The sequence below is a fragment of the Gorilla gorilla genome, chromosome 2, assembly GCF_029281585.2.
Source record: "Gorilla gorilla gorilla isolate KB3781 chromosome 2, NHGRI_mGorGor1-v2.1_pri, whole genome shotgun sequence".
NCBI classification, from domain to species: domain Eukaryota; kingdom Metazoa; phylum Chordata; class Mammalia; order Primates; family Hominidae; genus Gorilla; species Gorilla gorilla.
Genome location: NC_086017.1, coordinates 167,673,864 through 167,699,566, shown reverse-complemented (window position 1 = coordinate 167,699,566; position 25,703 = coordinate 167,673,864). Strand labels below are relative to the sequence as shown.

General features: G+C 40.4%; 2 protein-coding genes across 5 annotated transcripts in view; one reads left to right on the top strand and one right to left on the bottom strand.

Moving 5' to 3' along the window:
- SSR3 (signal sequence receptor subunit 3) overlaps window positions 1–14,209 on the top strand; it is a 64,930-nt gene extending 50,721 nt beyond the window's left edge. Inside the window, exons 6-10 of the mRNA XM_004037889.5 lie at window positions 190–573; window positions 1,749–1,875; window positions 6,548–6,646; window positions 11,093–11,224; window positions 12,257–14,209. Coding sequence (XP_004037937.1) covers window positions 441–573; window positions 1,749–1,875; window positions 6,548–6,646; window positions 11,093–11,224; window positions 12,257–12,323 — 558 coding nt within the window. The 5' untranslated portion in view covers window positions 190–440 and the 3' untranslated portion in view covers window positions 12,324–14,209. The remainder of the gene's footprint in view (window positions 1–189; window positions 574–1,748; window positions 1,876–6,547; window positions 6,647–11,092; window positions 11,225–12,256) is intronic.
- Window positions 12,875–25,703, bottom strand: part of KCNAB1 (potassium voltage-gated channel subfamily A regulatory beta subunit 1) — a 494,315-nt gene continuing 481,486 nt past the window's right edge. For all 4 annotated transcript variants that reach the window (XM_055381884.2, XM_055381883.2, XM_004037886.4 and 1 more), the window contains 2 exons: window positions 23,977–24,065; window positions 12,875–18,806 (listed from right to left, as the gene is read on the bottom strand). In XM_055381884.2, the coding sequence (XP_055237859.1) occupies window positions 18,717–18,806; window positions 23,977–24,065 (179 nt within the window). In that variant the 3' untranslated portion in view covers window positions 12,875–18,716. The remainder of the gene's footprint in view (window positions 18,807–23,976; window positions 24,066–25,703) is intronic.

The following is a 25,703-nucleotide window of genomic DNA, read 5'->3' as shown; positions in this document are numbered from 1 at the left end:
CGTACTCAGTCTTGGGTACGCACAGAGGGCACTAATGGCGTGGGGCCAGAAGAGCTTTTAATTTTGGAATTCTGAAGAACTGAGAACTCGTGAGTCTGTCAGCAGCTCTGAAGTGGAATATCAATAAAGTTTTGTTAATTTTTTTTTTAAAGCACCGACTAAACTACAAATCCCTTCTCTCTCCTCCAGGTGGGCTGGTCACGTGGCTTGTCAGGAATCCGGAAGTCTGGCCCGCTCGCCCAATCACGCCCGGAAGCCTATCTAGTGGCGCCAAGCTGGCCAATCCTGGGGACGCTTGCTCTTCGCCAAACCGGGTCCCGCCTCTGCGCGCCGCGCTGACGGGTCGTTAGCGGATACGGCGGCCGCAGGGGCGGAGTCAAGGGCCTTTGCCCGCCTTGGCGGCCGGCTGTACGTTCCTTGTTCTCGCCTCCAGCTCCGCCATGGCTCCTAAAGGCAGCTCCAAACAGCAGTCTGAGGAGGACCTGCTCCTGCAGGATTTCAGCCGCAATCTCTCGGCCAAGTCCTCCGCGCTCTTCTTCGGGAACGCGTTCATCGTGTCTGCCATCCCCATCTGTGAGTGCTGGGAGCGAGGCGGGTTAGGCAGACCGCTGGCTAGTCGGGCTGGGCGGGGACGTGGCAGGACCCGGCGAGCAGGCAAGGCGTGGGTGCCGGCCGGGGGTCGGCAATCTCTCCAGCTCCCCTGAGCTCGGGGAGGCACGGACCCTCTTCTTTGGGCACAGTGTTGTCGCTTGGGATTGTCCTGTGCAGCACTCGGGGAGGTCACTTGTTAAAAGTACGCACGTTCCCGAGCTCCACCCCGGGAGAAGGTGGTTAACTAGTTCTGGGGGGGCGGCCCCGAATCTGTATTTAAACAGACAAACTCAAGCATACTGCCTCTGCCCTTTTCTATACAACTGTTGCTTGCCGTTACGAAATTTTAAACTTATTACTTATTTTGCATAAATTAATTAGGTGAGAAACCCATGAAGTAACCCACTGAATTATAAGTACATCTTTACGTGAGCTACTTCACACCATTGCATAATTTTCCTGGTTTTTGCAAAAAGAGAGAGGTTGAAGTGCCAGGGGTTAGGGATCTATCTTATTTAGACTTTTTAATAATCCTACTGGACCAATTCTAGAATTCTCACTTGGTTGGGAAACTGCAGACTTGGACAAGGTCGTTTTTAGTAGAGCTCAAGTTTCCAGAACTCCTGTCTTTTGCTGCACTGTTGTTGGGCATTTAAAACTAAATGTATTTTTCTCTTTTGTCCTTACACAACCCAGCGTGCCATTAACGTGATGTGAAGCCATATGATGGCTCACTAATTCAACATAGCACTGCTTGGAGTTCTGATAACAGCCACGTCAGCAAGGAAACTATGGTTTGGGACTGCACGTGATATTTTGGAATGGCCTGTGTTTCTCATGCTAGTACCCTGATGAATGAAATTTGAAGTCTGACTTGTGATTACGTTGAGCCAGAGTTTGTTCTCATTTTAGAAGCAGAAATCTCATCTGGACTAGTAATAGGAAGGTGATGTTTTTCAAATGTTCTGAACTGGAAAGCTTGAGACTATACTGTTACTGGTTATCTCACTTCTGAAGATCCTCAGATACTATTGGATTGCATAACTAATAACCTGGTATTTTACCAGGCTTAGCTATAATTAATTTCGTAGGCTTTTGTTACGGGGTTGTAATGTTTTGTTTCTTTTTGTACTCTTCCCCCTTTTATTTTAATTCAGGGTTATACTGGCGAATATGGCATATGGATCTTATTCAGTCTGCTGTCTTGTATAGTGTGATGACCCTAGTAAGCACATATTTGGTAGCCTTTGCATACAAGAATGTGAAATTTGTTCTCAAGCACAAGTAAGTATGTTTTTCAAGTGAAAGTACGTACTACATGTTATATTTTTATATGTCTTCTTAAAGATCATTTGTGTGTGTTGGTTTTAATAAGCATTAATTTGAGATATATATATTAATAAACATTTTGGGGGAAAGGAACATTGATGCTAGGAAGAATTATTAACTAACTGAAGTAGAGACAGTGATCATTCTGACACGGCTACAGAAGCAGATTTTGAGGGTGGAATTAGAACACTTAAGCACAGGCCTTAATGTGAGGTTCATCAGAGAAACAAACCCACCAAGTAAGTTAACATTTCAGAAGCTAAATGTAATTCTTTATGGAGAGAATTGTTCTGGGCTCTTCACGTACTATTTTTGGAAGTTAAAGAAATGATCTTTTTGTCATTATTTTTTGAGACAAGGTCTAGTTCTTGCCCAGGCTGCAGTGCATGGCATGATTATGGTTCACTGCAGCCTCAACCTTCCCAGGCTCAAGGGATCCTCCCACCTCAGCCTCCCAAGTAGCTGGGCCTACAGGTGCAGGCTACCATGCCCAGCTAATTTTTTTGTAGAGACAGGCCATGTTGACCAGGCTGGTGTTTTTATTTTATTGTTTTTTGTTTTTTGTTTTTTTTAGCTCTCTGTCATTTTCAATGCTAATTACATTTGTTTTCATACAAGTGTATAAAATGTAAAGGATTAACATATTCTAAGATCACACATACTGTAAAATACAGCTTTTAGAGAAGAAAACTCAAGCCTCACCACAATAAACTTATACCTTAATTATAAGCAATTAAATATTCTAGTTTCATAGAGGTTAAAATGCAGGATCATGTAGACTTAGGAAAGATGGTAACATTTATTATTTCTCAGTGTCATGGTCCTCATTGTCTCATTGGAAGTGGTATAAATTGTTTAATTGACGCCCTTTGATGTTGCTTTCATGTACACTGTGATACTTGGGTAGGGATAGCAGGATTATTTCCCTCCTTCCTTGATGGGGTCATCTAGGTGCTGTATTGCTTTGAAAGTAATTTCTTAAAAGGCAATTGGAATTTCACTGAGACTTGAAGTACGAACATACTTTGTATGTGCATTATCTTTTCACCCATAGTTCTCACTCTAGTTTGGATGCTGTTTTTACTTGTATTGCTGTAACAACCTCCATCTGGTCTTTTAAAACAAGTTTAGGGCCCGCCCTGCCATGCACTATATGAAGCACATTACCCTATGTAATCCTTATAGTATCCATATGAGGTGCAGGTATTTTCCTTGTTTTATCCAATGAAGAGTATGTATTTCTCCTTATGTGACATCATTTTTATCATGTCATTCTCATAACAACTCATCATGGCTTTTTTTTTTTTTTTTTTTTTTTTTTTTTTGAGACAGAGTCTCACTCTGTTGCCGAAGTTAGAGCGCAGTGGCCCAATCTTGGCTTACTGCAACCTCTGCCTCCTGGGCTCAAGTGAGCCTCCCACATCAGCCTCCCAAATAGCTGGGACTACAGGCACGCACTACTACCACACCTGGCTAATTTTTGTATATTTTGTAGAGATGGAGTTTTGCCATGTTGCCCAGGCTGGTCTTGAACTTCTGGGCTCAAGTGATCGGTCTGCCTCGGTCTCCCAAAGTGCTAGGATTATAGGCGTGAGCTGCCGTGTCCAGCCATGGCCTGTTTTTTTTAAATGTATTAAAGCCAAATTCTTCTAGACCCCTGGAATGCAAGTCATCTGCTTCCTTCCTATGAGTCTGGCCTCATCTTTCAGAATTAGGCTTTAACCCTTCTGACTCAGCCCTCACATCATCCTTTGAATATGTCTTGTGCCCTCCCCTATTTAGGATTAACTTACTTCCTTTCCATTCTTACCTGTGTTTTATTTCTAGACCTAGGAATCTTTTCCAGAGAAATCCTTCCTGATTTTGATCATTTCTTTGCTTTGTTGTCCCTGTGTTAGACTCTTTCGGGGAATGAGGAATAGAAACATGTTGAGATGATCTCAGTTAACAGGGATTTATTTTAAGAAATGGCCCAAAATGGCCTCAGTGACTGAAGTGGCCTTAGCAGTTTCCTCCCTACTGTTCTGGACACAAATGAGCTCAGGTTTTTGTGGCTGCTGTTCTGATGGACCAGCAGAGAAATTGGGTTATCTTTGTTATCTTTCTGCTTGGCAGCCCCTTAACCAGCTGCTATTCCAGGATTCAGCTCATGTGGGCCTCCACTGTATGGGACTGTTTCCTGTGAGGCATGGCCATCTGTGTTTCGGGAAGCCCTCACAAGTGGGCATCTTGTATGACCCATCCTTTGTAATACTCTTGGAACTCAGTCCCTTTGAGACCTGTCATTTTTTACTTATTCTTCATAACATTTTTCATTCATCTCTTTAGAATCAAAGTCATGTTCTTTTTACCTTTTCCTTTCTACTTTAGGCTTCTTGAAGACACCTGCCATATTTTATACTCCTTAAAACAGTTAATGGTACATTTAGTTCAGTAAAATTTCAATGACTTACTGGCTTAATAGACTCAGAATGGAGGTTTTTTTTTTTAAGTCATAGTTTTGGCTTTATATTAAATATGCCACTGACTTTGAAACGCCTACAGATTTGCAAGATGGTTAAGGTTCAAAGATCCAGCAAGATGCTGAGTGTTGGTAGCTGTTGGCAGTAGAAGGAAGATGGCTTCAGAGTTGACAGTCTGGGTTCCAGTGCCAGCTCTGCTACTCTTAAATGTGTGGCCGTGGGCATAATTTTACCTATGTAGACTTCAGATTCCTCAGCTATAAACTGGGGATGCTAGTGGAATTTCAGAGGGTGGTGAGGATTCATTATGATCATACATGTTAAGCGTAGAGTCTGGCACATAATAAATGTTTATGTGCAGGGTTGAAGAGGTTGGGGCTAAGAGAGCCCTTAGAAGTTGTTTTTGTTTTTTAACATGGCATAATTTAAACCATGTTTGCAAAGATGTTTTTATTTTAAGAAATCAGGTAGTGTCTTTTTTTATTTTTAATTTTGGAAGTGTTCTGACATACTGATGTGAAAGAGTAAAGGAAGAAAAATACAATTGATTTTATGGGTTATCTTAGTTGAGTAAGTGCTAGGTCACTAGCGTGACCTCTATTTTGTTTTAGAGTGTTCAGCACTGAGTGAGGTTTATTTTCTGAGAGCTCTAAGACAGAGGGGAGGGCTTCCTCCTCTTGAGTTGCAGTAAACCTGCAGTGTGGTTGTTATGCCCCTGGTAGGTGAGGATAAAATTCTAGACCTAGAAGAGAAATTGCTTGGTTATCTGGTGTAATGTCTTCATGAGGATTTATCATGTGGACAATCGGTTGACTGTTCGTCCTGAAGACACATAGTGACAACCAACTCTTTTGAAAATGCAGTAGTTTATTCCTGTGTCCTAACACCTTGATAGTTGGGGTGTGCGTATATATTTTTTATATTAAGCTAAGAAACGTTTCTGCAGTAAACTGTGTCCATTTCTTTTCAGTTGGTCTTTCGTAGAAAAAAAAGTTGTCTGATGTTAAGTTCAAGAAACACATTTATTTATTTTTAATTTTTCTTATTTTTCCTGTTCTCACAATCTGTTCTCATGAAGAAACATATTTAGTGCCTGGTCTGCTAAAGAGGTTCAGAGAGAAGAATCTCTGCCTTTGGAGCCGAGTGTATCCGAAATGCAAGAAGCATATGAAAAAAGATAGTTTTTATATAATGAAATGAATCAAATGAAGTTGGATCTTCGGAGTAAAAAGTTCATGTTAGTGTCCTAAAGTGTCTCTTAAAAAGACAGCGCTCTGCCCCCTTAGCAGCCTTTTACTTTAGGTTTCAGAATTGATTTCCTCTTAATTGTGTGTGTTTTGTGGTTTTTTTTTTTTAGAACTGTTTTTTCCTCTTTCCAGTTACCAATTTGTGTGGGGTAACAAGGTTTAAAAAGTAACTTTGTAAACCTTTTAAAAAATACATTATTTTTGAAACTGACTAAACGTTTTCTTTTTATTAATAACAATGTCAATTCTAACTCAGTTCTTGAGTGAGAGAGCTAAAGATGGAGACAGGTAAAAAAATAGGTAAAATCAGTTGCAATTTGTGCTTAACTTGTATCCCAGACACCCTTGTAGTTGAAGAAAGATTGAAAACTCCTGCCTTGAATGACCTGGGGCTTTCTGTCCATCACAGCCAGCTTAAATTGTCCTTTGGAGTAAAGTTAAAATAATTACTTTAAGATATTACAGCTGTTATTTCCACTTCGTTTAAGCCTAGTTTTCGCTCCTGTTGTGTACTTGGAATTGAAATAATACATCATTTACTAATGCCTTATGAAATTTATTTGTTGAACAGTTAGATGATAGGTTAAAACAAAATGTAGTTAAAATGATTCTTAACTAAATTGTGTTAATAGCATTTGACTTTATTAACCACATTAATTCCTAAACTGTGGAAAATTCTTCTTTTTAAGGGGAAATCAAAACACGTCACTAATAAACCACATCTTGGACATTTCTCGAACTTCTCTTTTGGCTAGTGCAGTGTAATAAACTTGGAACTTTCTGCTCAGCTTCTTTTCTTGAAATGTGAAATATCATTCTGTTGCCAGTACGAAATATGAGTACGGTGTGTTTCTGAGAGAGTGTGATGTTCACCTCTGTAGCAAATGGAAACTTTTTCTTTTTTTCTTTTTCTTCCAGAGTAGCACAGAAGAGGGAGGATGCTGTTTCCAAAGAAGTGACTCGAAAACTTTCTGAAGCTGATAATAGAAAGATGTCTCGGAAGGAGAAAGATGAAAGGTTTGACTCCTGTTTAAAGTATGGCCATCATAAAAGGGGGTACTTTGAAGAAAATTTTTTGATTTTTGCTTAAAGAATGTGGATTTTGGAATTGTCTGAGGTAAATTTTGGAATTGTAGTAGTAGTAGTAATGGAAATAGTAATAGCTGACTTTTAGAGTTTTTATTACAACCAGATACTTTTATCTGTGCTGTACAATAGTTGATTTATTCCTCTAAAGAGCCCTGTGAAGTAGGTACTATTTTTATCTCCTTTTTATACCTGAGGCAACAAAGGTACAGAAAGCTTGAGTAACTTGCCCAGGGTCCTGAATTAGTACATGGTAGATCCATGATAAGAACACAGGCAGTCTAACTTGAGAGCTTGTACTTGTAACTGTCTGCTGGAATTGAGGAGGCAACAGAGCTTTGTACAGAGCAGGCTTTGTTAATAGGTGCACAACCTTGAACATATCGCCTAACACCTCTGGGTCTGAAGGGTTTATGTGTTAGCATGTCTATGTGGTGGTATTTCTGTTCCTGAGCTTCCTGAGGGATATCCCGTAATTAGTTATCTGTATTGGTTGGGAAAAAGAAAATAACTGGGTTTTTCTCCTGTTGCCCAATTCTGTGCCACGTTTGTTAGCCCCTAGTCCCAATTTTTTTCTGCCAGCTGCTCTTAGAAGGCTTATTGGACAATCTTAACGTCTGAGTAGCAGAAGTCTCTGAGTAAACTTGTGCTGAAGAATTGCCACATAGTTTAATAGTTGTGAGTCTGCTGGTTTTCATGGATCTTTTGTTTCAGTATCAAGAAGATGCTTTGTTGGAACATATTTTTTACCCCCACTTTGCTCCAGAAAGACTTTGTGTGAACTTCCATTGTTAAAGTGCATATATTTTCTGTATTTAATACGGTTTTCTTAAAATGCATATAAAACAAGTAACACACTTTTAGAGGACCAGAAACCATTTAAAAGGAGGAAAAGGTGGATGAGCAAGTACCTTAGAGTTAGTTACAGCAACTGAGCACTGAACTTAGTTGTGGGTTTCCAGGTGTCGGGGGAAGCATCTGAGGTCACATAGCTTTCATTGTCTGACGAGAAGCAGCATGCAAGTCCTTCTGAAAAGAAACTTTCCTGGCACTGGATCTTGGAAATACTTTATCAAGTGGATCCTTATTTAAGGGACACTGAGTAACTTAATGAACAATGTCTTCTATAGTGGTTTTGGAAAGGTACCAAAACATTATTAAAATGATTATCTTCTATGGCTCCTTTATAAAACTGAAGGCACAGTATTATGACAATGCAGGCCTTTCTGCATGGAGCAGCTTTAATGAGGTCGGGCTGCATAGCTTTCCAATTGCTTATTTTTTGCATAGGGATCAAGGTTAGAGAATCTAGATCACTGTTTTAGAAAAAACTTTTTGTTGAATTTTTCATTACAATGGTGTTTCTTAAACTAGGGTATGCATAGTTAACCTAAATTTCAAAATGTTTGTTATAGCTTTTAAAGGTTTTCAGTGATTAATTATGTCAGGGATAGTAAATGAGTTTCCTCTGCCCACTGCAGTCTTGGACAGATTTGGTCTGGCACTTGTTCTTGATCCTGGGTTATGTCTCGGAATCTTTCTCAGTTTAGTGTTCAGGTAGTCACTACTAGTGAATCAGTTGAAATTGGGAATGAAACCTTTGCCATTTGCTGGATTAGGTATTTCAAAGTGGGGTGAGGTGGAGGTTTTATGGATATATATAAGTGCAGAGTGTCAGAACATTATAAAATTTCTCTTCATTGGTAGAAATTTGGCTGTTTTTATTTCCACCATAAAAGCCATACGGGATACAGTTTGTACTGTATTGATTGACCTTGATAACTGGGACCAGAGCCTCTCATTAAGATCTAGCTTGTTTCTCTCTGAAAGAATTCCAGGAGATTTGATGTAAGAAGAAGGCTTATCAGCATTTCTTTGCTTAGATGTGTATCTCTCAAAGCTCTGTCTACATTCATTTGGAATATATACTCTATGCCGCTTAAAAGTACTTTAAAATATTCATTTATCCAAGGATGGAAATAAGCAGAGGAGAATGTGAGATTCATTAACATTCATTCCAGAGTGCAAGTGTGGTTTCTTCTTGATTTACAGGTGATCTATCGTTTAACAGTTGCTTGGTCTCAACATTTCTCTTGTAGGAAGCTCTTCCTGAAAACATCCTTAAGATATTGAGAAGTGCTCTCCCAAACCAGGTTTCCTACTAGGAAGAAAATGTCTTCTACTAGGCAGAACCGTTGGCAATGAGGGCATTTGGGGGTCCTAAATTTAAAACAGAAACAAAAACAGGATATGGGTGGACTCAGAAAAAGTTCTAAAGGCTGTCAGGCAGTCCTGACTTTATACACTGATGTAACTAACACATGGTCATATTGAGATCTAGGGAAATCTAAAGGATTGGGCCACTTCTTTCATTAAAACTTTTTTGAAAATGGTTCTTGTATTAGTCGATTTTCACAGTGCTATAAAGATACTACCAGAGACTGGGTAATTTATAAAGAAAAGTTTAATTGACTCACAGTTCTGCATGACTGGGGATGCCTCAAAAAACTTACAATCATGGTGGAAGGTAAAGAAGCAAGTGCCTTCTACACAAGGTGGCAGGAGAGTGAGTGAGCGCAGGGGAAAGTGCCATTTTTAAACCATCAGATTTTGTGACAACTCCCTCACTGTCACGAGAGTGGCATGGGGGAAACCGCATCCATGATCCAGTCACCTCCCACCAGGTCCCTCCCTCAACATGTGGGGATTACAATTCAAGATGAGATTTGGGTGGAGACACAGAGCCAAACCATATCACTTCTTATTTAGGGCTTGACAGAAAGGAAGTTAAGGAGAAGCACTGTGATGCAAGTAAGATAATTTTATCATCTAGAGTAAAGTCAGGGTAATAACCTACGTAAGCAACCTGACTTCACTGGGTCTCATGCCAGAGTCTTAAAAATGGAGGCAGTTGTCCTGAGTGTTCATTCTAGTGTTAAACCATGTTGAGACTATGCATCTTACTAGGCTGGTATCATTGATCAGTGTTAGAATGATATGTTTCCTGGAACTCCAACTCATGTTTTTTAAAAATTTACATTTAAACTTCTATGAAATTAGAAGGTGTTTTATAGTTGATGGCTGCACTTAATGTAATGTCCTTCCCTTCCTCCAAACTTAACAGTAAATGGAAGAGTTATTAAGTTGATGGTGTCTGTAGAATTGAGGAAATATGGCATCTGTTAGAGACTACAGATTTCTTAAGATGAGCATAAGATGTTAATTAGCCTTCATTTAGCTCCTTTCCAGCAAAACTTGTTGTCTTTGGATTAGTATACTTAATGAATAAAATGTGTCAGTTACCAATGACTTACTTAAAGTGCTGTCCTTAGGGTTGAGGGGATGTGTCATCTGACTCCAGAGTAGGTTTATCTTTTTGGGAGACAAAGTGGCCTTCAACCTTTTTGACAATGACCTACAGTAAAAAATATGTATTTTACCTTTTGACCAAATAAACTCACACGTGGACACATGCGCATGTTTCATAGAACGATAATTATCCTACTCTGTGCGATGTGCTGCTGATGTTTTTCTATTCTTTCCTATTTCATTTTTTTAAAATGCTGGTCTCAACTCACTCAATTAATTTCTGTGGGCATTCGATCCACTTGATTGAGTTCACATCCCACTAATGGGTCACAACCTACCCTTTTAAAAACTGCTTTACAAAGTTAATTAACCAACAAGAATGAAGGCTCCCTTATTCACAGGCATCCTATAACTTCCTTTTGCCTGTGTGAAGGGGTAAAAGAAAAGATGGATGAAATACTAGTAAATTAATAAGATAAACTATCAGAACAAGTAAAATAGAATAAAAAGTAGAAGGATTTTACAGGCATTAAAAAGTCCTCCTAATGGTTAAGCGCTCTTTTTTTGTTTGAATTAATAAAGATGGCTAACAATAGTCTACTTCTGTGAGACCACAGGTAATTTTTGTCATTGGGATTGTCTTCTGAAGGTGTGATATTGAAGTCTGAAATCCGTAGGCTGTAGAAAGCCTCAAGCCCAAGGTATAGCCAAGGAAACTCCACAGGCTGCTAATCATGGAGTCTGAGTTTTAGGTAAGGGCCAAGAGAAAGATATTTGACTTAGCTGCTGATGAAACCGTGCGGGTTGCCATTAATGAGTCCTTTCTTCCATAACCCTGGTTGCCTGGGAAAAATGGTAACATAACCAGCATGATGTTTTCTTCACTATCATAGAGTGACATATTTTTTTTCAGTGGAAGAAAGGGGACAATTCTGACTAAATCTAATATTACAAACACATTCTTACCCTAGAACACTCAAGGAAAAACTTGTTTTATGAGCCATATGGTACTTAAAGTTTTTTTAAATCATATTTATAAGCTTGTTTGGCTTGTTTCTGTGTCTCTAGAATCTTGTGGAAGAAGAATGAAGTTGCTGATTATGAAGCTACAACATTTTCCATCTTCTATAACAACACTCTGTTCCTGGTCGTGGTCATTGTTGCTTCCTTCTTCATACTGAAGAACTTCAACCCCACAGTGTATCCTTTTCAAGGTTGATTATCTTTTTTAGAAGTCAAGAAACAGTAGTTCATTTTGGTTTTGACTTGTCTGGATATTTTAGTGGAAAGAAAAACTGCTCTGGGAGTCAGTCCATTAAATAGTGCTGACTTTAGATAACTTTCTGGACATTTAAAATAACAGCTATTGGTTTAAGATTCTTTTAAGTTTATGAATTATGACTGTATGATAAAGTATTACAACGTAGTCTGTGGGAATCTGTGTTCTTGCCTCCTTAAAAAAAAGCTCCAAAGAGCCAAAGCAAACCTGTCATTTTTGATAGCTTCTGAAATAATAAGCCCCTGTACCTGTTATTTTTGGGCTCTGGGGGTTGGGTGGATGGCCAATGCAGTTAAATAGGTTCATTCCAGTGTATCTTAATAGTGTTTCAAGCTGCTATTAAGTTGAGCTTTTGGGCAAGAATCAGTCTTATTAATTTATTAAAGGTGTTATCCAGGAATGTGCAGCCAAGATTTTAACAATTGGTGATTATGATGTAATAAAATATCAGATACCCTCCAACGTGTACCTTCTGGGAATGCTGGAGTGGTTTGCTGAAAATTGTAGAGTTCTGAGGCTAGGAGTAGCTTCGAACTTTTAGAACCTCCTTGCTGTTGCAAGCCAACTGCAGCAAAACACTGATTCGCAGGGAAGACTTATTTTTCCATTGCTCTTAGGGGAAGAAAAGGAAAACAAATCTCTTTTCTCTCCATGTTCTTTGATCAGCTCTTCGTGAAGGTTAAATGGAATTCAGATTATTCTTTGTGATCATGTGTTCTAGCTTTCTGTCTAAAGTGTTTTTTAAATTGGAACACACTTCCTGTGAATGTTTTCCATTTTTGTTTTGGTCTTCTGTCTTGCAAATTGTGTTTGCAGACAATGGGGCTGCACATCATTATGATTACACCAAGTGTCAGGAAGGAAGCAGTACATTCCAAAGAGATGGGCTCTTTATTTTCTCGAAAAACTAATTTGGAGTTACTCATTTTTCCATAACATTAAATTTCTTACAGGAACTACATTTTGTCCATAAGTGCTTCATCAGGACTCATCGCCCTCCTGTCTACTGGCTCCAAATAGACCATGTCAGCTTCACCCCCTGGCTTTGTGTCTATGGGTGGCCTGTGGTATATGGAAAAGTAGCAGGGTGGTCAGGGTGGGAGACATAAGATGTTTTTATAGTCTAGAGCCTTTAAAAAACCCAGCAGAATGTAATTCAGTATTTGTTTATTGGCTGTTTTTGACAGATTGTTGAAATTAAATGAATTGAAAGGGAAACTCAGAGTACCAGGACGTTTATTAAAAGGAAAAAAATGTCTTGCAATGTGCTGTAATCACAAGAGGAGAAAATAACTTGTTTCCTTGATCTGTCAGAGGTCACAGTAACCTGGGCCGAGCTGTTATTATTTATTATATAATAGTAGTAGGAAGTTAATAACTGGTTCTCTGTGTTCCAAGCACAATATTACAACTTCTTTTGAACCGTAAATATCAGAATGAATCCTCTTCCCAGGGGATTGAACAGAAGCTTAATGTTTACAAGTGTTTGAATTTGTGATCTGAAATAACACAAAATTAAAAACATGATTTCTCTAATTTTCCAACTAGAGGAAGAGAAACTTGTGGAAAAGTTCTGTTTTTTTTTTTTTTTTAAAGAAGGGCAGCCAAGGTAGTAACCTAAAAATAGTGCCCAGGCATATGAGAGTTGTCCTGCGAGGTTAAAGAACACACTGTTCCACTGTATGGCTTTGGCCCTGAGTGGCCAGGGAGGTCAACTTGACCCTGCCATGTTGGTTTGACTTACTAAGACACAGGAATCATTGTTTTCCTTGACCAGGGTCTCACACCCTGGAGGAATGTTAAGTAAGAGAAGGAACCTCTTTCCTGAATATTGACATGTAAAAGACCAAAGTAATTTTTCTGAACTTCTGCAATTCTGAGAACTCTCCAAGGAATTTACAGTGATTTTAGTGCTTGTCAGCATTTTTCCATGAGGACTTTCATACATTTGACTCTTTAGTTCACAGGTTCCCATTGATTGTGAGCAAAATATTTATCTCTTTAGCCCTTGGGGATCGAGCTGAGAGCAATCTCTTGCATTTTTTTACCCGTGTATGTACAGATATCATTTCTTGTGTATGCCATGACTTGAAAAAGTTTGGGAAGCTCTTTAGCAATATCAGCTAAAAGGATATGAAATCACAGGTGATAGCAGTTGTCATTCAGTAATTTCCTACAAGCAGCACCCCAAAGGAAATATAGTCCTAATCTTTACTATCCACTTCTAAATTTAATGTGAATTTCATACATGTTATTAGTTGTTTTCTTTATAATTTTATAAAAATTATTCATCAGGAGTTTAACTTCCACTTCCATGCTATCGGATGTGTTGGGCTCCATCCAAGAACTTGGAAGAAAAACAGGCAGGAATGCATTTGCATAATGACCCAGATCATCATTTTCCACAACTGAGAATTATATTTCATCATTGCTTCTAGAAGTCTGCAATTCTTTACTTTTCTTTGGTGCATTATTATCTAGGTGCCATTACTGGATAATGTGGAGTGACTAGAGAAGTCACATATCACTGCAAGGTACAATTAGGGTAACACTTTAGAGGTTTATTATTTTTAAAAAACTTTTCTTGAACTCCTGGCCAACATGGTGAAACCCCGTCTCTACTAAAAATACCAAAATTAGCCGGGCGTGGTGGTGGGCGCCTGTAATCTCAGCTACTTGGGAGGCTGAAGCAGGAGAACTGCCTGAACCCAGGAGGCAGAGGTTGCAGTGAGTCGAGATCGTGCTACTGCCTGGGTGGCAAGGGTGAGACTCCATCTCAAAAAAGAAACAAAAAAACCCAAAAAGTTTTCTTTACTGTTGGTTAAAAAAAAAAAGCCAGACCATAGTTTGACTGGTGGCATGGAATTTGTGTATCAAATAAATGCATTTGCTTTTTTGACAACCCATCAGTGTCTGCTATTTGTTACCAGAGTTGGGCCACTATCTTTTAAAATTGCTGGTGAAAACTTGCCACTAGATGGCAGTGCCTGTATAGATGGGGAAAAAATTGCCACCATTCTTGGTATAATACAGTGTAGCTTAGATGAGGTGGTGAAATAGGGGTATCAGCCGAATATTCGTAATATAGTTTCTCTTGAATTAATAAACTGAAGATTTGTAGGAAAATGAGTGAGCAAAATTTGTTTACTGTTGTGAGTTTTTCCTACAGCACTTTGTTTTTAATCTTGATGTTTTCCAACTTTCTGTACTAATAGATACATTTCTGTGCATAAGATTATAAAGCATATACTCACAGTTCAGTAGTTTTCGTTAAGGATTTACTGTGTGAGTACTTTACTGTGAGGAATTGCAGAACCTTTTCCCCTCTACTCTCGTCTAAAAGTTCTGTGTGGCACACAGAGATGTGACCTACTCAATCTGACTTAGTAAAACCATGCTGTAGAATTTTTGTCTTAAAAAGACCACATACCCAGCACCCATGAAATAAAAGATTCATCTGTAATTGGGATTCAAAGTGATTAAATTCCTTTGTTCATACTCATAAATAGCACTAAAGTGTTACAACATTTTCATTTACCTATTTTTAGTTCCTTCATTTTAACTTAATAAAAAGCTTGGATTGATATTCTTTTTTTTTTTTTTTTTTTTTTTTTTTGAGAAAGAGTCTCGCTCTGTCACCCAGGCTGGAGTGCAGTGGCTCTATCTTGGCTCACTGCGAGCTCCGCCTCCCGGGTTCATGCCATTCTCGTGCCCAGCCTGCCGAGTAGCTGGGACTACAGGCGCCCGCCACCACACCTGGCTAATTTTTTTTGTATTTTTAGTAGAGACGGGGTTTCACCCTGTTAGCCAGGATGGTCTCGATCTCCTGACCTCGTGATCCGCCTGCCTCGGTCTCCCAAAGTGCTGGGATTACAGGCGTGAGCCACCGCGCCTGGCCTAGATTGATATTCTTAAGCAATAAAAGTTTACTGGTTGTCCTATTCGCCATATTATTGAAACTTGGAAAGGATAATTTGAAACAAGGTTTGAAGTTAACTGAAATACGGAGATTGAATTTATACTCAATTCTTGTGAAAAGTCTTGCTTAATAAGTATGATTAAACTTTGCTTCTTAAAATTTGTATTTTCCCTACACTTCTTTATAAGAATCCTATGATGAAGTACATAATCTTTATTATATTATTTTACATTAACCATCTTTTTTTTTCAAATTGTTTTATTTTTTATTTTACTTTAAGTTCTGGGATACATGTGCTGACCATGCAGGTTTGGTACATATGTATACATGTAACCATCATTTTAATATCTCACACATGTAAATGCACATCTTTGTAGTTACCAATCAAATGTATGTGAGGCAATGAAAGGCATTGAGCAGTTACAGTAAAGGGCAGACATCAGGCCTCTGCCAGTATGTACCTGCTGTGCCTTCCTGCCTGCCCTCTTTCTTTGTTTTCAGTGTGCATGCCAGTCACTGCTGCTTCTGGAGACAGGATGGAAGGATACATGTATGTACATTTATGGAGAAAACCAATTTATAGGTGTATCAGAGCTCTAAGGGATTCTCTTTCACTTCCTTGGGACTCCCAAGCAGAGGAATTAATAGATTAGGAGGGTCTTTTGGGGGGTTGGTTAAATTTTCAGGGAGCTAGAGGCTAACTTCTTGTTGGCCTTCATGAATTTTCAATATATCATCATCTTTTCGCTACTTATCCCTGTTTGATTTCTGAGTTTGGATTAATAAGTAAGTTTTTTAACTTCATTCTCACAAACAATTTCTGCATAAAACTTCTTTAAAGCTTAAAAAGAAAAAAAAAATACCTAATGGAGCACTGAACTAGAACACAAAATACTTGGGTTCTAGGCCTGGTTCTGCCATCAACTAGCAGTGTGTGAGTTTGGGCAAGTTTTTTCATCTATCCAGGCCTGCTTTGCTCATTTGTCAAAGAGGGATGGCTTTGCAGATGGCTAAGTTTCCTTCAGGCTCTGACATCTGCCTCATGACTTTGGCACTCTTGTCATGAAGATGAAGTGACAGTTCTTAAAGTGGGAAGCCAGACACAGGGTTTCTAGTTTGCCTGAGATTTCCATATAGGGATGGCTGGTACCCAGGTTACCTTTTGGAATGATAGATTGCCAGGGAATTCTTTTTGGAAGAGAAAAGAAAATTAAGAGTGCGTGGAATTTTTTCTTAAGGACATAACTGTGAACTACATTAGTATATTTACCATGACAGATTCGCATATAAAAAACTGGCTGTTCCCACAGCTAAGCCATAATATTTATATTTGGTTTTGATTTGCAAGTAAGTAAGTTTTTAAAAGTGAATTTGTGAAGCCTTAACCTTAGTGCAGAGTGTTCTAAAACCCAGTGAGAAATGGTATCTTCAGTAATCTCCATTGATGATAGAAAATGTTTGGATTGCAATTTAAATCTCAGACTTTTGATCACTACTATTTCTGTTGAGTATTCAGTGCAGCTTAGCTGCCAATATAATTTTTATTTAGATGATTATTGCCTAATTTATGGCCACATATATTTTACATGTGTATGTTTTACATATATGGAAAATACACATAAGCCTTACAGTGAAAGATCAGATAAAATCTATTGTGAGATTGAATGCACAAAATGCTTTTATTACTCTAAGCAAATAAATCAAATCACATTTCCCATTAGACAGCACCTCAGCTCCTCTATACATACAGCAGTTCGCTGGATTGAATACACAATGAACAACTGAAAAAAATGATCAATTTCCATCATTCTGATAACACGGGCAAAAAATTCAAACTCTGTTAGAATACAGGTAGTAGTAATCAAAAAGAAAATTTCTTGATATCTCCCACTAGCATTTTCAGATTTAGAATTTAACCATGAAGTACATATCTAGAAATAATGACAGAAAATCTCATTTCAAAATAATATTACAGTTCTTCTGTAAACCTCAGAATGATTTCTGTGTGGGGAACTTGCTGACCAGAAAATTAAATGAGAATTTTGTACATCCTCAGATATCCAAATAGAGTTAAAGGGCCACTCCCACGCCACCCCCTTCAAAAAAAAACAAAACATGTTTTCTCTTTACAGATATTGACACAGTATATTCTCACAATTTTTCTCAAGTGGGATATTAATGAGGGTAAGTAGCCAATAGTGGCAGGGCTAGATATACCTCAGATTTCGAGTGCAACAAGGGTAAGCCCCATTAATCCATGCAAAGAACTTTCATGCATATAGTTTAGTGCATATGATTATAGAACCAGAAGTTCTTTAACATTTTGCTTTTCACTAGGCAAGTTAATTTACCCAGCATATTCGGAATAGTGACATAGCATTTTTCACAAAGCCAGTGGTTGACTTTCATGTTAACAACGCCTCAAAAATACCAAACATTATATTATAAAATCCCAGTGCTAATTAAACAATGAACATTTGCCTTCCTGGGTATTTTACAGGTTTACTTAAAAAACTGAGCATGTGTATGTTTATTTGTAAAGCTCAAATATTTAAACTTGCAGAAGTTGTGCCTACAAGCAGTTGAAAGTATAAAGCAGGTTTTAATAAAATGTAGTAAAAAATGAACACCTAATTGCAGATACATTGCATTTTCTTTGAAGCTAAGTTTCCATAGCAGTGTAGCCCTCTCTTTTATAAATCAGCTGCAATGTCACTAAAGATTGGGGTATTCATCCTTTTACTGTCTCTACTTGTAAGTGGACATAACATTAGAATCCTAATAGACATTCTGGATAAGTTGTACAAGGCCATTCTTGGGGCCAAGCAACAGTAAATATTTGAAAGGTAATAAAGCAAATACCTAGAAATTTTTGTTTTATTGAATAACAAATGGAACAAAACTTGTTAGTATGAATGTGAAGATAGAAAAAAAATATATAAAATTCTTTCTGCTTATTCTTCCAAGCAAGACTTTTGAGTGAAGATACTGTTTTTTTTTTGCAGTGAGATATATTTTTAATAACTATTTACTTAACAATAATCTATTTACTAAGAAAAATCTCTCAATTCCTTTCCTTCACTGAATTTAGTCTATCTACTCTGTTTCTTATGCAACTCACATTGCATCTGTGGATTTTGTTCTTTTGAAAAAATATATCTGTACAGCCTTCTTTGAGTTACCAAATGCCTGAAGGTAGTACCACACCCTCCGGCCCCCATATTCTTCTCATTGCATAAGCATGAGGTGTATACAGCAATGCAAGAATAGGTGACTCCAGTCCAAGATAAGAAAATAGAATGGATTTTCTTGGTTGTGAGTTTTCAGATGTGCACAGTGGTAGCGACAGCAGACACCTCAAAGAATCCAGGGAGGGACACTAGAGGTTGAGCAGCAAGCTGCTAAGTGATTCAAAAGACTGGTTAGTAACACCTTTCTGTACTGGGCACAGGCTGCTATTTTAACCATGCAGCTTCTGTGGTTCATGCATTGCCTTATGATCTATAGTCCTTCTTGCTGTAGGGCTTGTTGCGCAGTATGTTATCAATCTCATTTACCACATGTGATGTCATCTTTGGGAGAACCTGAGAGCAGGAGGAGAAGTACAAAGGATATTGTTAGCAGTGTTGATCATTCGGTTTTTTGTGCTCTATATTTAGCAAAGTAATCTAGAATCATATATCTTCATAAACCACAGCTGAAATCTAAGCCCCCCGCCCCCAACACCATCACATTGTAAGCTCCTTGAGGTCAGGGGCCTTGTTGATTGACTGCATAAATGAAGGCATAAAGGCATAAGTGAAGGCTCATAGAAATATAGAGCAGCTCTATCCAACAGAAATATAATGCAAGCCACATTTGTAATTTTAAATTTTCTATTAGATACCTTAAAAAGAACGGTGAAATTAATACATGTTTTTACTCCATTATATCCAAAACATTATTTCAACATGTAATCAATATAGAAAAGATACTTGACAGTTGTTTTTGGTACTAAGTCACATCTTGTGAACATGTTACACTTAAAGCACATCTCTGTTTGGACTCACCATCTTTCCCGCATACAGTAGCCACATGTGGCTAGAACCATAGTAGTACACAGCACAGGTCTAGAGACTAAGAAGAGATTTATTCTGACTGGTGGTCTTATCCCTGGTGATGGATGGCTGGGGTTTAACAGGCATCCCAGGTAGATGGAATAGCATGGAAAAGTGAACTGGAGTGATAGTATACAGTGATTGGTGTAGGTGTGGGGATGGTAAGAACAGGATACGAATGGTAAGAATGGGATAAGAGTGTGGAAAGCCTTGAATGCCATTTTATGGAGTCCCCACTTTAGGCAGTGGGGAACCTGTCAGGACTTCTGATCTAGGAGTAACCCTATCAGACACCTGGAGGAAGTTTGAAGGATGAGTTGGAGGAGGTTGAAAGGGGACACAGATGTTAGATATGTATTACAATCCAAGCCGGGCAATAGGGCCTTAACTAGGGCAGTGGAGCAGAAAAGTGGACCTGAGAGACATTTTGGGGGAAGATGGTGGTTTCAAGACTGAGTAACTAGAAGTATATTGGTATTGATTATTGAGATTAGAAACCAAAGGAGAAGTAGTTTGGGGAATAAGAAGTTGGGAGGGAATAGGATGTGTTGAGTGTAAAGTGCCTGTGGAATATCCACCTAGGAGTGACTGAGCAGCTGCAAGTGCAGCTGTGGAGCTTAGTAGCTGCCGGAGGACTGGAGTTGAGGGTTTGTGAGTCATTTTCACCGACCTGCTGACTGAAGCCCCGGGAAAGGATGAGCTCATCCAAGGCTAGCATTTATTGTGAGAAGTGGGCCAAGGGTACACATTACACCATAAGACAAGGGACAAAGGCAGACTTTCTCACTGGAAAAGTCTGACCCTGTGTGGAGACTGTGGTGAAATACAATTCTGACGACCAATTCTGAGGTTTCAACCTCATTCTTCCTTTGTTGCAATCCTGCTGGCCAAGGTGACCTTGTCTCCAGTCAAGTGCTATCCTCAGAAGCCTTAGGGTTTGGCAAAATAGAGCTGCCAGCCTGGGAAACTTCATTCTGGTTAATGTTTTACTGTCTGAAGCTGAAGGAAGAATTTGGTTTCCCACTAGCTCTGGAATTTCAGTGTCCGAACAGCTAATGTGTTATTTAAAATGAGATTGTAACAATGAGACCAAAAACCTAGAAATTGGATTTGTTGGATTTTTTTTTTTTTTTTTTTGTCTAAAATACAGCGGGTTAGCCACGTGAGGAGAAGAATCCTTCATTCATTACACCAAAGCAAATTTCTATAGGAAAGAGATTTAAACATTAAAAAAATGAAACCATAAAAGTACTCGAATAAAACAAGACATAGTATCACAAGACCAGAATTTTCAAGAGAAGCCCCACTTTGAAACATTGTAGACTACTACAGATTTTACAAACACCCCACAGGCTACTAGTTTTGCAAACCTGATGTTACACTGCCTGGGATAGGTGGTGGGTTGGGGGAGGTCTGGCTAATGTTGCTGGGGCTGGCTGGGCATTAGTAAAGTCCTCCCAGGATTGGGTTCCTATTGATCTGGAACTTGGGGATGGAGTAGGATTTTGCTAGGCTGGGATAGTGGTCAGTTTGTAGGCAGAGGGCCACTGTTATCGCCGAAGCTCTGAGTGGTTGAGAGCGGCTCAAGATTCAGATTCCAGGAAGGTGTGGTGGGGAGTGATGAGGCCCGACTGCTGTGGAGCCTGGCCTTCTCTGAGTGGGTGATGGGGAGCCTCAGAAGGGTTTTAAGGCATGTGGGGAGGAGGGGGAGAGGTGGTTCTCCCACCTTTTAGGTGGGAGTGGGGAGGATGGAACCTGTGCGGGTGAAGGTGGGCTGCCTGCAGCTGTGGTTTCTCCTCTTGTCTCTCCCATCTGTCAGGCTCTGATTTATATACGCCCCTTCGTTCCTGCACATCTTAGGCACATGGCATCCCTTGAAGCAGCTGCCTTCCCAGCCTACTAGAAATATTTTCTTACAACTGCTGGTGCTCCGTATTTTCCATCCTTTTGCAGCCAGTTCCACCACTGCTGGGCACCCCTAGTCACCCAGTCTGCTTTTCACCATGTTGTGGGGCCCAGTCACAACTCGTCTTGGGTGGACTTCAGTGCTGGGTATGGGGGAGGTGAAGTAGAACAGGGGAGGATTGGTAAGCCCGCAATGGTAGCAGTCTTGCTGCATGGATGATGTCTCCTTTAGGATAGGCAAAGCCTCATCCTGCTGCCAGCCAAAGCCTTGCTAGGGAGGAAATGTTTTGGAAGAAAAATTACTCAAGAGTTTTCCTCTGAAATGTGTCCCCTTTCCTGTCAGCTGCCTTGCCTATTTCCACAGGTTTTAAAACTCAGCCCTAGACTTGCCTCATATGCCATCCCTAGGCACTATGACTGCCCCCAGGAATGGCAGTGATCTCCCTGTATTAGCATGATAAGAATCCTCAATTCCTCCCTCTTCTGCCAAGCCATGGTGTCTCTCTTTCCCAAACCTGCAGAATCCAACCATTTCTCTCCCCCTCCATGGCCACTACCCTCATTCAAGCCACCATCGCCTCCTGCCTGGATGACTGCCCTTGCCCTTCATTCTACTTTATGCATGGCAGCCAGAGTGACCTTCAAACATTCAAATAGGAGCATGTCCCTCCTCTTAAAACCCTCCACAAGGACTTGTTACATGTAGCATGAACTCTAACCCCATGGTGTCCTGCGAGACCTGGCCCTGCCTGTCTCTCCACGTCAGTGCATCTGCTGTCCCTGTGCTCAACTACGTGTTGACCACATTGGCCTTAGCTGGCAGTTCCTGGGAAAAGTCAAGGTCTTTCCCATCTCAGGGCCTTTCCACTGCTCTTCCCTGTCCCTGGAATGCACTTTCCTGGACTCTTCACATGCTGTGTGAAGACATGTGAATGGTTGTCAAAGAATGTAAAAAATGAAGGCACATGAAGCCCTCGGAATCAACATATTCCAGAGGGGCTTTTTGCAAAAACATTTAATGTAGGCTCACCCATTTCTCAGTCTCAGTAAAATAAACATTTATTTACTTAACAGCCCTTTTCACAACCTGAAATCATTTTGCATATTTATCTGTCTCTCCTACTGGCACGTAAAAAAATCCCTTGAAGGTTAGACAGTGTTTTTCTTCTTTCCTGTGTTATCTCCAGTACCTGGTATACAATAGGCTCTCAAAGATCTGTTGAATGAATTAAGGGATAGATTTTTTAATTCACTGTTTCTCAGCCAGCACATGAGGTCTTTGAAGGCCATGTCCTGTTCTTACTTATCTCAGTCCTCCCACTGCCTAGCATGATGCCAGGCATAGAATAAGTGCTCCATAAATATTAGTGAAACTGAAATCATTGGATTGAATTTCAGTTCTTTTTTGTACAAACTGTTCTGTCCCCTCATCACTGTGTACCCTTATCTTTTCCCAGAGCATAAATGAACATAAGAGGGAGAATTCCTCACGTAGGTACAGGGAACCTCACAGAATCCAGTAGGAGTTATGGGGCTGGATATGGGAGTTGTTAGAAGCAGAGAGGCAGAGGTGATTACACGGCTGCACAGTCCTAAGAAAGGTTGGGGGAGTGGGCAGGGATCTATACTATTTATTCCACAGTGTATTCTGGGCTATTTTTAAAAAGGATTTTAAATCATGTTTGTCGCTACCTCCACCTGTTTCCTTTTGGGAATGGTAACAGGGCTGTGTGCAGGGACAGGTAGATAGGGAAGAAGCTGTGAGACAGTTCTTTTCCTCCATGAGCAGGAGAAAAATAGATAACCTTAGCAGGTAGTGGCTATGGCAGGAATTGTGGGCAGGATCGTTCCTAGGGCTTTTAGCAGGGTTGAGAGTAGGACAGGCTCAGGACTAGTTGTGGCCTTTGGGGAAAGAAGGTGGTCACAATAGATACTAAACTCCACCCCTCTACTTAGAGCTCCCAGGAACATCCTTTCAAACCCACCCACTGCCACTACAGGCTCCCCAGAATATGGCTGCAGGCCCCATCTAGTGCCCTGGACCAGTGGCCATCTCATGGGATAGGGAATGGGGATGGGCCTCCTAAATTTGCTTCTAGGGAGATGTGATCCTGGAAGTCCAAAATAGAATTTTGAGCCCATTTCTCTTAAAACATGGCAAATATTTATTCAACAGATCTTGAGTGTTAACTAAGGGACATGTAGTAAGTACCCTAGGAACTGGAAAACCAGTAGAAAAGCAAAGACACAGGTCTGACCTCAGAGGGCTTGCAGTCCAGCAGGAGAGACAGGCAGTTATACTACATTATCATAAAAGTTATCATGGGAGGGGGAATACAAGATGTTCAGGGAACAGCAAGAAGGGGCTCAGCACACAGCAGGTGGGCAGTATTTGTGGAAAGAACAAACGAGTAAATGATGTATGTATATTGTCCTATGACTTAAATTTCCAAGCAAGTTATCAGGCCGGCTTTTATGGCGAGGCCTGGGAAGTCAGTTGCCACGTATAACACTGCAATGCACTCTTCCACAGAAACAAACCATCCCAAGAAATGAGCTTTGGGAATACTGCCTGTTCATAGGCAGAGGACAACCCTGGATCCATGTACTGGGAAAGTGTTCTGTTGCCTTTGTTCCCCCTACTCTTGCCCCACCCAGAAGGACAGAGATGGGGAGAGATGGGGCACTGCCTGGAGATAGCCTCAAAGGCACCATTAAATTCCCTGATGTTGGAAGGGGCTGCAGTACTTGCCTGAATGGCACCAAGGTTTTCAATGAGTTGTTCAGGAGTGGATGATCCCAGGAGCACAGAACTCACACCTTCATTTCTCAGGCACCACGCTGGGAGGAGAGGACACTGGGTCAGTTTATCAAAGCACTTCCAATCATTGATTAGCTTATAAACACCTGCTACAGCTGTTTGTTGCAGCCAAAATTTATTAACTTCTTTTTGTGGAGGATGTACAGTGCTTCCTAGGATTAAAAACCTGAGCAGCACCCCCTGTTGTGTAGAAGATTTGACAGAATCTGTCAAAGCCCAGCTGGGAGGGGAAATGCAAATGCATAGAGGCGCTGGACAATGGATTGTAAGATTCTCTCCAGCACGCTCAGCTGCCCTCAAGTAGAAGCAGAAAACACAGATGCACTGCTGTCTTTCTTGCTTCTCTGCTGGTTTTCCAATTGCTAGCCTACTGTATGTCTCTTAATTAACACTCAATGCATTTGGGTTGGCTCGGGGCTTAAGGCCTTTTTGCTTTCCACATAAGGCCCTGTCACCTCAGCCGGGGCATTCAATCCAGCTACCCACCCTAGAAACACATTGTTCCTGGAAACACCTAACACTGGTCACCAGCAGATGGCTGGATTCCTGTTTCTACCTTGGCCCACAACCTCCTGTCTTTCCATTGTATTCATGGTCTCATTTTCCACATCTGTTGCTTGTAACCCTTGTAGACTCTAGGTTTCTGGTTCCTTGGTTCCCACCTACCTGGCAGCCCTCTCTGGACCTCCCTTTCTTCCTAACCCAAGATTCATCCTGTGCTGATGATCTAAATTACTCTCTTATGAACCCTCACACCCCTCACTTCTTCTGCTTCCTTAGCAAATCCCCATCAGTACTGCATCTGCGTTTTTGGCTTCTACTTCAGGGCAGCTGAGCGTGCTAGAGAGAATCTCACAGTTCATGGTCTGGTGCCCCTATGCGTTCACGTCTTTCCTCGCAGCTGGCTTTAGCCAGCCTGGCCAGCCTCACTCTTGCCCTTGGTCATCTTTCTTTTCCCGAAAATGACCTTAAACCTGTACTCTTAAACCATCCCATCAACCCCTGCCCCCTCACTCTTAGTAGATGACCTTGTCCTAATGTCTATAGAAAATCAAGTCCCTCCATTGGAATATTCCTTAATTCCCCACTCTCCTACTGCATAAGCATCCACATCCATATCCTCCAGTTTCAGAAGAGGATGTGTGCGGTTTCTGTCCAAGACCAAACTCTGCCTTGGAGATATCTCCTTTTTGCCTTTTCTTGGACTTGATTCATACATGATCCCACCGCCCCCAGCACCCCGTTTCAGAATTTCTGTGTCTTTTTGTCAACAAAACATGCTAAAATTTCTCCCATTCTAGAATAGGCTTCCTCTGACCCTTTTTACCTGCTTAGATACTACCCCAACCTTCTTCCCCTCTTAAACTTCTAAAAGGTCAGTTCAGATTCCCTTACTGATCTTCTTCACATCCCAGTCACCTTCTTGCTGTGTCCAGAAGCTAAGGTCCCCAGGAGCCTGCTGGTGATTACAGTGGACTTCTGAGTCCTTAGCTGCCTGGAACTCAGTGTTGCTGGACTCATAGATGCAGTGTCTGCTGGGCCTTCCTGCTAGATGCCCCACCGGCACCGCAAACTTCTTGCTATAATGCCTGGCCCTCTTGCATTCCCAATCACATTTGGGGGCATCACCAGCAATGTGGCTCCCCAATCTGGAAACC